This window comes from Solanum tuberosum, unplaced genomic scaffold (assembly GCF_000226075.1).
Source record: "Solanum tuberosum cultivar DM 1-3 516 R44 unplaced genomic scaffold, SolTub_3.0 scf00573, whole genome shotgun sequence".
Classification (NCBI taxonomy): Eukaryota; Viridiplantae; Streptophyta; class Magnoliopsida; order Solanales; family Solanaceae; genus Solanum; species Solanum tuberosum.
The window spans coordinates 255,676-268,457 of record NW_006239517.1 but is presented as its reverse complement, the minus strand read 5'-3'; the positions used below and the strand labels follow the sequence as shown (position 1 = coordinate 268,457).

The following is a 12,782-nucleotide window of genomic DNA, read 5'->3' as shown; positions in this document are numbered from 1 at the left end:
GGGGGGGGGAGGCTTAGGAGAGGTAAAAAGCTTAATAGAATTTAGAGTGTGAGGAATGGTGAAGTGAATTGTGATCATACTAGTACTTAACACATAAAATTTCATCAGAACCCCGAAGTTAATTAGCGAGCTTGAATGAAAATACTAAGATAGGTAACCCTTTGGGAAGTCCTCCGGTTGCACTATAAGAAATCAGAGCTTTTGTGACAACTTATCTCATCACCACAAAAAGAGATGAATCATCAGTGACAAGTGTTGCCACAAAATGCATAGATTTAGCCGCGACTTAATCACCGTCGCCACAAATAATCCTACTAAATTATGACTGAAAAATTAATTGGTTGCGACGAAGAAATTGTCGATATAAAAGGTCTTTTGGTGGCTACTTCATCGTCACTCAAGAGGATTGGTGGCAACTTTGTAGTCTCCACTAATTCTATCGTTTTTATAAAGATTTTGGATGTAAGTTCAAAGTTTTATTACTAATGTGTTTCGTCCATTATTTGTACTAAATAAGTATTTATAGGAATTTGATATTTCTTCCATCCTATTTTAATTAATTTAGCTCCTTCAAAATTATATATTAAAAAGTTTTAATAGTGGTAGACTTACTTATGAAGCATTATGAGTAGTTTCATATATTTTGTTACTTATTTTAGTCAAAAATGTATATACTATATTCATCATATTTTAGTTGTCACATTTTCATTTTAAACGACCTTTAATTATTATAATAAGAGATTTTACTCACTAATTTATCCTTAACTTCTTTTAATGTAGTAATAAATATTAAATACTTTAAAACTAACTACTTTGAAATATTTACTTTTCTTTTCAAAAGCAATATATATCCATTATTTCTTTTTGTATTAATACTAACCGCATATTATCAATTCTATTGAAATACTAACAGAGTATATATAAGTTGATGATGTTCAATACTAACATACATAAGCAAAATAAGAAAAAATTAACTAATTAATAATAATCAAAACTCTAATATACATTTAGATAAGTAAAATAACAAATATAACTGTCTAAACATGTTTCAATCATGTAATACAAAAAATAATTAACAAGAATAGTAGTGGACTTTATAATAAATTTTAAAAATCATTTATTTGTAGGATAAGTAAATTTTAAATAATAATTAAGTAATATTTTGTTAGTGACAATTAAAACTCATTTATCTTTATAGATAATACAAAATAAGATATAAGTGAAATTTATATGTACACATACACAAACATATAAACCCACCAAAATGAGAAAATATAAAAATATTTTTTCTCATATCAAACACTTGTGTACATCTTTGATTTAGTTAATGTAAAAATAAGAAGAGGTTGACTTTCAGCTATTTAGTCTTTTAGTACCATAACATATAAGACAAATACAATATGGGGTTTGTATTGAGAAAAATCTATGGTGCAAACTTTTGCCAGTTATTGATAGACATCAAATCTAATCTATATTTGAATGAAATGTGGGTGGTAAATTTCGTGCATTTGTGTATGTGTATAAATGATGATATAATATATTATTTCTATAAAAATTAAATATGAAAAAAATGAATGAATTTAAAAATAAAATAAATAATGACAAACAAGAGAGAGTTGCTCGAATGGTAAGCACCTCTCACTTCCAACGTTATAGGTGTATCTGAAAAGTGGAAAGTATTATAATTGTCATTAAATAATTGAATTAAAAACAAAATAATTATTCACTTTTTTCCAATAATTTACCTTTTTTGTTGGGTGGTTTTTGTGGCAAATTTAATACATTTTTGTGGTGGCATTAGTCGCCACAAAAAATTAAACCTTTGGTGGCGACTTATGTTGTTGCCACAGAAAAGTATCAACCACTTAGTATAGCGAGCGACCCATGGGTCTCCACGACAGGTTATTCGTGGCGATATTTTGACTTTCTATGGAGATTTGCGTCGCCACAAAAGGTTCTTTTATTATAGTGTTGCATCCATCCTTTTGTCAAAATTCGACATAATTTCGTCTAGTTGATAAAATATTTTTTCTTGCAGAATCGACATTGTCAGGGCAGATGTGTACATATATATATACTAACAATTTTCTTAACTAACTTTCTGATTGGCTAATCAACTAATTACTTAAAGGCTGTAAATTAGTTAACAATTTTCTTAACTAACTCTCTGAATCTGGTAAAACTGCATTTCACATTGCTAGCTAGTTATTACTATAAATAATAGTAACAACAAAGTAATTAGTTATGGGTACATAACCGTCTTTGTTAGAGAGCATTGGAAAGTTGGAATCACTTAAAGTTCAATAAACTTTAGGGCCTGTTGGTTGAAAGTTGGAATCATGTAAAAGTTCAATAAACAAGGAATATCAAAGCCCGGTGGAAAGACACCACAATACAAAAAGCACATCTGCACTTGTTGAGGCAAACGATTGTAACTCATCTCTACAAATACAGTACCACAATCTTTATTCTCTTTATAAAGATATTGGGACACATTTTTTTCAGTTCTTGCCCAGTCGCTTTTGTTCGAACGACTTCTTAATAGTCCTGCAATCAGCACTATTTCAAGTGGTACATACTCCTTTGCATTTTCGTGCAATGGTTTGTCCAAGTTCAACTAACTCAACAGGACAATTTCCTTTGTCAAAAACTCTCTTTACCAACAATTCAAAACTTCCATTTTCATTCAAGAATTTCAGATTATGAGGATATGGATTGGCATACGAAGCCAGATATCTGTCATGATTCGATGCCCCTTTTTGTTTCTTAGGAAAACTCTCTTTATAGCATCAACAACTTGTGCTTCCCACACAATGAGCTAGACATCTCCCTCTTTTACTTGTAAAATCACTTATTACCTTAGCTAATGTCTCCTCATCCTCATTGACATGATCTCCTATGCGTTTCGTGAAGAATTTGAGAAGAATATCCTTTATTCTGTAATCCTGACCGACGTAAACCCAGAGTAATTAGCTATTACTAGGTGATGAAGTTAGCGTGCGTTGGAAATGATCTGATTATATAAACAAAACAAGATACACAAACGAGTGTATCTAAGTTATAACTCTTTAAAAATAACCAATATCATCACAAAGATTATACATACTAAATACTTGAGATTCATAACATGTCTTTGAACATTTAGTAGACCACACAAATCCAAATGTCAAATCATGGAGAGACTTATTATTATTAACTTGAATAAACAAAAGACAAGAAGCATTCTTCATTGTAATGATCTTACAAGATTACAGAAAATATGCATGAGACACAGTGACATGACCATATTAAAGAGATCTGTCCATGATCCCGGGCTCCCAGCAAAGTGTCCTGATCAAACTTCCCTGCAATAAAAAGGAGAGTACTGTTTCAGATAAGTTTTAAAACTACCGCGCAATTCTATAGTTTAATGGACATGAAGTCTCTGTGAATACGATATTTGGACTCATAATCCTATACTACTTGTACGACCGTGAGGACTTGTGTGTGCATTTGGACGCAACAGCAGCCAAGTAAAATGGAAATGGAGATTTATAATCATTTCAAGACAATAAATTTTAACTGACCTTTTAACTTCACTGAGTGTCCCTGGGATCAGCTTCACGCCGGAGAAATACAAATGAGCTAAGAATTGATGCTTTACGGAGCATGTTTTCAGGGCCATTAATTAACTCTGCTGCTGAAACTGAGATAGTTCAGCTGGCACACTCTCAAGCTTAGGACACTCAAGAACAAGTACCCTAAGTTTGGGGAAGTGAGATCCTGAAGCCTCCCAAGTATGGAGGTCATTGCTATGAATCCACAAGACCTGCAGTTTTCGAAAATCACCTTTCTCCGGATTCCATGACTTCCCTGTGAATGCATCAGTTTTCAACTTGAGGACCTCCAGGCATTCCAGTTGCCCTAGTTTAGTTGCATCTTTCCAATCAAACATTGTCTTTGACAAAGTTAACTTCTTAAGCTTGAGTAGAAATCTGAATAATGCTTTCGGAAACTGAAAATCATTAGTATGGCAAGGAACATCACTTACCAGTTTCAAATTTTCTAGGCACTCAAACTTTTCTAAAGTTTGAAACCCTTCAAAAGTGCTGAATCGGTCACTGTTAGTTTGAAGAGAATCTTCTATTTTCCCTTGAATACTCAATTTTTTGAGGCTGTTCGAAGCCTGTCCGAGCACAGCTTTGTTGCAAGTTTCTGGTGAAATCTTAGAAAGAGTTTGCAGCAGGGAGGAGGAACCTTTTCCCTTTTGGGTTGAAGGGAGAGGCAATTTAGAAGGTTTGTTGGTCTTCAAATGCGTCAACTTTGGCATGTTCCATATATTTGCTTTTATGTTGAGAGTGGGCTGGGATGTATTAACTATAATAGATTGTAAACTCCAAAACTTACTAAAGAATGCAGGAAGTTCCTTGAAATTACCTGAGATAGAAATGTACCTCAGATGAAATAGTAGGTTAAGATTCTTCAAGGAGGGAATGTTGATTGATTCAATTTTCAAAACCCTGAGAAGTGGAAATGCTTTCCGGATGAGTTGAATGTCAACATGAGAGGATAAGTTGGTTTGTTGGTCTAGATCTTCCGAGGAAAAACATAAGAAAGATCTAACATGTTCTGCACTGGAAATTCTGGAGATAAAATCTGGCAGATCACATGATTCAATATGCAATCGACGAGAAGTATCTGGATCATTTATCGATGGAAAATCAGGTGTGAGACGTAGTTCTTGAAAAACACTTTCTTTAGTCACCTCCATCTTGTAGAACTCATAGAACATCTCATTACATTTAACCCTTTTTATCGAACCAGTAATCTCTCTCGACACTATCACAAGGTCCAAATTCTCAAACTCCATCAAATAATTATCTGCTTTGTCCTCAGAGGAAGAGAAATTTATTGGACTCGACTCTATTAGCCCCTCCGCCATCCACAAGCGAATCAACATCTGAACAGGAATATCGTAGCCTTTAGGAAAGGCTAGGCAATACAAGAAGCACGTTTTCATTTCAGAGGACAAACTTTCATAACTGGCTTCCACAATTTTCCAGCAGCTTGTTGTGTCATTCTCTCTCACAACATACTGCCAAAAGTTGTTCTCAATCCTTTTCCATTCATATACATTCTGAATAACTTTTAAAGCTCTAGCAATTACCACTAATGCAAGTGGTAATCCACCACATTTATTTGCAATACTCTTTCCAAGCTCTACTAAATCATTTTGACACCTTCCATTGTCGAAAACTCTCTTTTCCAGCAACCGAAAACTGTCTTCTCCAGTGAGAAACTTGAGATGATAAGGTCTTTCACTTGCACAGCTAGCCAAATCTCTGCGGCGAGTGGTCATCAAGATCCTATGTCTTTTCTTGTTTTCTGGAAGAACATTTTTGAAAAAATCTACAAGTTCACTCGCCCACACATCATCCAACACAATGAGACACCTGTGTTGTTCAGTCCCAAAACTAGCTATTACTTTAGCTAGTTCATTCTCACCAGTCAAGCGAAATTCTTGATTGGGTCCCGTAGATGATTTGAGAATCACAAAAAAGATATCCTCTAGTTCGTTGGACTGTCCGACAGAAACCCAAATGATCTTGGAAAATATAGCTGTAATCTGAGAATCACTCCATACTTTTCTTGCCAGTGTGGTTTTGCCAAGTCCAGTCATACCCACAATAGGTATGCATTCTACCTCCTCTGTTCCTCCAACAAGCCGCTCCATCACTTCATTTGATTCTGTAGTGAACCCAACGATATTTCTAACCTCCAAGAATGTAGCCTATTAAGATTGGATATGTCAAAAAACAGAGCTCAAAATCTTTTCATTTTTGCAATAACAACTAAAACCACCATACAAGTAATATAATTTAGCAACTTTGAAGAAATCTCATAAATATTTAATCCAAAAACAAAAGAGAATAACTATCATCATGTTCAGAAACAACGTTAACATTTTCACTAAATTAGTGTGTTTGGTAGGAAGGAAAACATTTTCACTAAATGTTTTTCAATTTTTCTCATGTTTTATTGGGCTTAAATATTTTCCGCCTAGACCCTTTGTCTAGTGGTATAAATTCGGAAAAAAAAAACAGTTTTTAGTAAGATTAATGGTAATAACACACAGAATCACTGGAGCGCCAGTCCAAATATTTGCGACGGAAAAACTGCCAACCTAGGGTTTCTGGTGGCTCCTACATAGGCAGCAGCTGCGCATCTATCATGGCTGGTACGGCCACTGGACAGCCTCCTTTCGAGGCTGTACAGCCCGTCCCACCACCCTAAACCACCACATACGCCACCCTTTTCAATTCCAATACTATAAATCCTAAACAATCTGCCCTAATTAACTCAAAACAATTGTAAAATCAATCGAAATAATTCATGGAGAACCTACTATCACGTTTTCAATGGAAGAAAACCAAGACTTTATGATCGAAGAGGGTTTACATCAAGCAATGGTGTTTAAATTATCCCATGGTGCGCTAGATTTGAAGGTATTAAGGTCAATTTTACCGAAACATCTTGGTACCAAGGGCAATTGTTTAATTGGCTTACTTGCTCCAAGACAAATTTTGTTGAGGTTTGATTAATATGAAGATTATGTACTAGTTTTATCTCGCTCAGTTAACTATCTTCTCTACAATGGAGACGAGCACCAATGTAGGGTTTTTCCATGATCCATTGGATATAACCCTAAGGAGGAAACGACGTTAGATGTGGTTTGGATTTCTTTACCGAACTTATCTCTAGATTTGTTAGCAAACGAGTCTTTGTTGTCTATAGCATCAGCAGTTGGGAAACCAATAGCTATAGATAAAGCTACTCAAATCAGGTCAAGACCTAACATGGCTAGGGTCAAGGTTATACTTGATCTAATGGAAAAGCTTCCAAATCGTATAAGATTGCAGTTTGTGGATGAAAAATCTGGTAAGTAGATTGAGGTTTTTCAGGAGATTGTATATGATAATCTACCATTGTATTGCAATTATTGTAAGCACCAAGGTCATGATGAAAATAGTTGTCGTTTGATTTCAAAAAGAAATCAAAATAACAAACAAATTAATGATACCATTGAAGGTGCTTTAAAAGGTACTACCAATAGTGAAAAGTATCAAGGCGATGCAAGAGAAATATTAAATGAGAAAAGAAAGACTGTAGATGTCGATCAAAGTAAAGCTACTTCTTTAGATCGACAATTGGTTGCTTCCACTTTCGAGCAAAATCGTGTAGACTCAATGGATGTTGATACAAGTAATATTGGTGTTCAAACAACTACCGAAAACAAAGGTGATTGCAATAACCAACATGCTACTACTAATGAGGTGCAATCAAAAGAAGTTGGGATGAATTTGAGGTCTAATGCAACTAAAAACGTAGGGGGAACACCAAGAGTTGGGATTGATGCGCCGCGAGTTGATTCAGGGCAAAAATTAATGGATTCAGGACAAAAACTAATGGATACATCTGATGTTGAAGATGCTAAAAATTCTGGGCAGCATGTTTTGCAAGTTGAAAACAAAAATCCAACCAAAAACTAGACACTAGTTGCACACAACAAATCAACTAGTAGTTGGATCCTTTCCCCTACTAGTCAAAATAATTCTCCATGTAGTGAAAAGGGTCCGACTGGAAATTTTCATGACAGTGAGAAGAGGCAAGATACTAGTAATACCTCAAGAGACCTATTATGTTTGAATAGCGCCTTTGATGCTTTATTGAAGACTATTGAAAAGCAAGTAAGGTTAACCGAGAATGACAATGATTTAATCCAAGAAAAAACAAGTCTCACCACCTACTTTAAATAGAAAATTAAGTCCAGAAGCTCTCGTATTTGTGCCTAAATGTGTGATTGCAAAGAAGAATGAGTCAAAGGCCTTAATGTCAAATACAATTGATTTGGGTGAGAATTCTCTTGATGAAAATGGAGTGGATTTGGGCGAGGATTCTCTTGATGAAGATGAAGAGACAATATTCTGGACATTTGCTTTGATAGAGTGGCTAGAGAAGGGGATATATCACCTAGGCAACAAAGAAGTGGAAGCAACAAAAGCAAAAAGAAGACACATGGAAGGCAACATAGTTGGGACGGTAAAATGACTGAGGAGTTTGTTCCAAGGCACCTACCAATGCGATAGGGCAAAGCAAAACCATTTGACAGTATCAATAGGTTCAACTAGATCCAATAAATTCAGGTATGAATCATCAAGTGTTGTTGGATAGGTTTGAAGAAGAAGACCAAGAGAAAAATATTTCAAGTTACTTTTAATGGACAATCAATCTTTTTTAATTCATGCTTTTGTAATAGAAAGTTTGAGGCTGGTAACTCAACTTTCTTCTTGATTGATATATTTTACATTATTTAAGCATCCTCATTTGTAATATCATTATGGAGTGTATTACAAACTCTATGATGATCAGAAAATACTTAGTTCTCTCTAACTCTTGTTTTCTTCATGCTTGTTAGGTAGCAGAAGTTAGGTATTTCATTAGAATTAGTAAGGTAAGGCCTAGCCCCCTTTGCTTGTACTTGTCCCTATTGATATTTTTTATGTTTAATAAAAGACCGCTAGACAATGTCTAGTGGTAAATTTGCTTTAAAAAAAACGGTAATAACACTAATTTTAAAACCCTCAAGTTTTATAATCTACACAAAGATTGTATCTTCTCCTCCCTCCCTTCTATTGATGTCGTTGTCCCCACCCCTTCTATTGTTGTTGTCGTCACCGATGGCGGAAACAAGATTTTCAATAAGGGGGTTCAAAATCTGAAGAAATAGAAACACAAAGTAGCCGAAGAGGGATTCAACATCTACTACCTCCTCCTCTCACTCTTCTACCACCTTCTTCTCTTCCTCCTCAATCACCGTCACTTCCTCCACCTCCACTGCTTCTTCTTCTTCTTCCTCCATCACCACTATTGCCTCTTTTGTTGTCACACCAATACCAACACATGTCATCACAATCACCGTCTGTTGTAACAAGTTCAACAAGGAAAAATAGCTTGATATACCTCTCAACTTTGTCATTTAGAGCCGATATACCCTTGTTACAAAAGTGGCTCACATATACCTCTTTCGTTACAAAATTGGCTCACATATAACTCTTATCGTTACAAAAGTGATTCACATATATCCCTACCGTTACAAAAATGATAAAATTAATTTTAACTTATTTTTTTAATTTTTAGTTTCTTAAAAAATCATGTATTTGATCTTTTTCACACATAAATTATTTTTTGACTTCTTTATTTATGTATTATTTAAGTTTCTTATTCTTATTTCATTTTTTTTTTCTTTCATTCATTAGTGTAAAAAATAAGAGACATAAAAAAAGGAGTGTGAATGAAAAAAGAGGAAAAAAAAATTAAAATTAATTTTTTTGTGGCTATATTGTAATTTAGTTTATATAACACTATGCAAAAAAAAATGGAGCATTCATAATAAATTTTACAAGAAAATAAGTGAAAAAAATTGACCATCAAAATAATAAATTCAAATTAATAGTTGGATTAAAAAAGTAAAAAAAGAAAATGTGTGAGAAGGATTAACTATACCTTACATGAATTATCTTTTTGATTAAAAAATTAACAAAAAATTACTTTTTTCACTTCCGTCAGAAGAAAAGGGTATATGTGAGTCATTTGTGTAACAATATGGGGTATATATGAAATACTTTTATAACGATGGATATATCAACTCTTAATGACAAAATTAAGGGGTATATCATGCTTTTTTTCCCTTTCAACAATTATTGCAGCAACTCAAACTGCGGTTGAAGTTGCAACAATTACAATACCTTCTACAACAACTATTGTAGTTGCTGAAAGCCTGAACAATTATCGTAGTTGTTGCGGCAACTACAACAACTGTAATAGTTATGCAACAACTATTATAATTGCTTGATTTTCTGCAAATTTTCTATAATGATTTTTAAAATATCTATAAAAAAAACTCTTCAAATTTTCAAAATTAAAGTAAAACAGTTGGTAAAAATATAAAAAAAGAATAGCAGAATAAAAGAAGAATGAAGGTCAATACTAGACAAATTCCCAAAGCCCATCTCATGTCCATAAACCTTGGAATTCATGTACACTCCAAATTCTGCTATCTCTAGCTCTAATGTTAAACTAAATATTGATGGAGCCTACAAGAGTTGTGTTAGGATCGAAATAAGCAGATGTCATGTGGAAGCTAGCAAAGCAAATTAGAAAGACCACGAGTAAGAAGACATACGAGAAATATATCAAAAGACACAAAGATTTAATTAACGTGGTTCGGTCAGTCGACCTACATCCACAAAGGAGATGAGCAATCCACTATAAATATGAGAGTAAAAATTATAGAGAGAAACAAATTCACTCGGAATACATGGAAAGTTCACACAAGCGATAACCTAGTACTAATTCTCCCCCTAACGAAAATTGTCAAAGCCCCTAGAATTACATTGTGAATGTTGATTAAGTTAGAAAGAACAAATCTATATTTATAGAGTCTAAACCTACCTTTCATACAAGAAAAGGACCCGTCAAAATATTAAACTTTTTTCTAAAAGAAAAATCTATTTTGGTAAGAAACTCAGGGCATATAATAATACCCAACATAAATCAAGTGATATTCTTTTTATTTATAATTTACCTGAGGCTCCCTTGCAAGTCTTCTGGGTAGATTTAGCATTGGTCTGGGCTGGAGAACTTGTGGATTTTCTTGGCGAATCACCTTCACCTTCTCACAGATATCTTTGATACCTTTTGCAAGATTATTAACTCTTTTGATATGCCTGCCGAAAGATAAAGTTTTTTTCCATATATTTTTTTCTTCATGCAGCTTCGCCTCAAGTACAAATTTGTCAATAACGTCATCAGCTTTATGCGCTTGTGTTCGGATATTCTTCACAAATGTTTTCCACGAATTGCTGTTGCTTTCTTGTTGATCATTATCCTGAAGGAATGCTTTCAGTGTGTTAATTACTTGCAGCAGATTATCCAACTCATCCTTTGCACCTCCAATCAGCTTCACTTTTTCAGTGATTAGTTGACACAAGCTCTCCACAAGCAAAGTCATTACTGCATCTGCCATCTTTAATTTACTAACCAAAAATTCACATATTTAATTTCTTTTCTAGCTCTATATAATATAAGCACATAATTGTACAATTTATCTTATGTTGACTTTATTTTTTAGCACTATTATAAATAATTAATGACAAGTATTTGGGATATACACACAAATCAAAATTAGGTGTAATTTGTTCTAAATATACTATATCTAAGTGGATTCGCAAATATTTGGGATATGATATGAAATTATCAATTAGTGATATAAAATATAACTACATGGAGAATTAATAAGGTATGAATTTTTTGTGTAATTAGGTAGTTTCTCCTTCTTCTTTTGTCAAATAATTCTTCAATTCAATTTACTTATCATATTTAATTTGGACTTGACACATCCATTAACAAAACAATGATTAACATGATTATTTATTATTCTTATTAATTGATGTTTAGTACTCCCTCCATTAATATTTGTATGTCGTCTTTCGCAAAATCAATGCATAAATGACCATATTCTTTCTATTTTACCTTTGTGAGTTATTAATTAGCTCTGAAAATATACATTTGACCAACATAGAAAAACTAAATAAACAATTTATGTTCGTTGGTCAAATTAATTAATCAAAATAATTTAATTCGTGTTCATTGATTGAAAACTTGACTTCAAAAAAACACTAAATAAGGGTAGAATGGTAACTTTACTTAGTTTCTTAATGCACATGAAATCTAAAATGGTGACATATAAATAGGAATGGGGGGAGTATTAAGTCTTGGAAAATATATAATTAATGCTAAGGGTAAAACAAAAAATTAAACAATTGTCTATTTCTAAAAATGTCAAAAGTAATAACAAGTAATAGTGAAAATTTTGTTTTGTTATAATGGATAAGTAAAAATAAACAGAGTAAATAACATAAATTAAGCCTTTTTTAAAAAAAATTATTATCTCACCACGACCATTTAACTAAAGAAGTCTTTGTCTTTGTAATTTTTTAAGCACCACCAACAAATTATAACTAGTAACTCTAATGGCAGCCGTGCTTAAAATATTACATAAGACAAAGACTTCGTTAATTAAATGGTTGAGGCGTTTCACACCCTTTAAGAAAAGTAGATTAAAACATAAATTAAGCATAACTTATCATTTTTACACTTATTAATTATTTTCAAATTTATGATTAAAATAACTAAATACTAATTAATAACTAATTCCAATATTAACTAATGAAGGGTAAAATTGGAAGAACATTTCAAAAGTAATCTTGAAAATTGAACAATCAAATTAATTTGAAAAATGAAAAATATCTCAACAATTCAATTAATTTGAAATGGAGGGAGTAATATTTGCTAGAATATTAATTAGTTTATATTCAGCAGTAATTTAAAACAAACAAAACCAATTTGTGATGAAAACACTACTTAATTGTAATTGAACAACTTAGAACAAAGGAGTATATTTTAATATACTATGTATTTTTCTAACTAAACTAGAATCTCTATTAATTACTGCTTATAAAGATTAGTTTCAAACATAATAATGTAGAGATCATAAAACTAACAGATAGATTAATTGTATAATACTACAATCATATATTCCATTAAATTATTTCATGAAAAAAATATTAAACTTAAAAGGGCAAGAAAGGTTGATAAAATATTTAAAGTATGTATTCTTCAACTTGTTTGGAATTGAGTTTTGAATATTATTTCTGTTGAGATAATAAATAAAGCAAATAATA

The 12,782-nt window shown here is 32.6% G+C and overlaps 1 protein-coding gene across 1 annotated transcript; it reads right to left on the bottom strand.

Moving 5' to 3' along the window:
• Positions 1–3,099: 3,099 nt before the first annotated feature.
• On the bottom strand, positions 3,100–11,122 carry LOC102590753 (putative late blight resistance protein homolog R1C-3). The gene is made up of 3 exons (XM_006366013.2): positions 10,625–11,122; positions 3,567–5,770; positions 3,100–3,344 (listed from the first exon to the last, which is right to left on the bottom strand). The coding sequence occupies exons 1-2, from the start codon at positions 11,063–11,065 to the stop codon at positions 3,668–3,670; spliced, it is 2,544 nt and encodes an 847-aa protein (XP_006366075.1). The 5' UTR covers positions 11,066–11,122; the 3' UTR covers positions 3,100–3,344; positions 3,567–3,667.
• Positions 11,123–12,782: the final 1,660 nt, after the last annotated feature.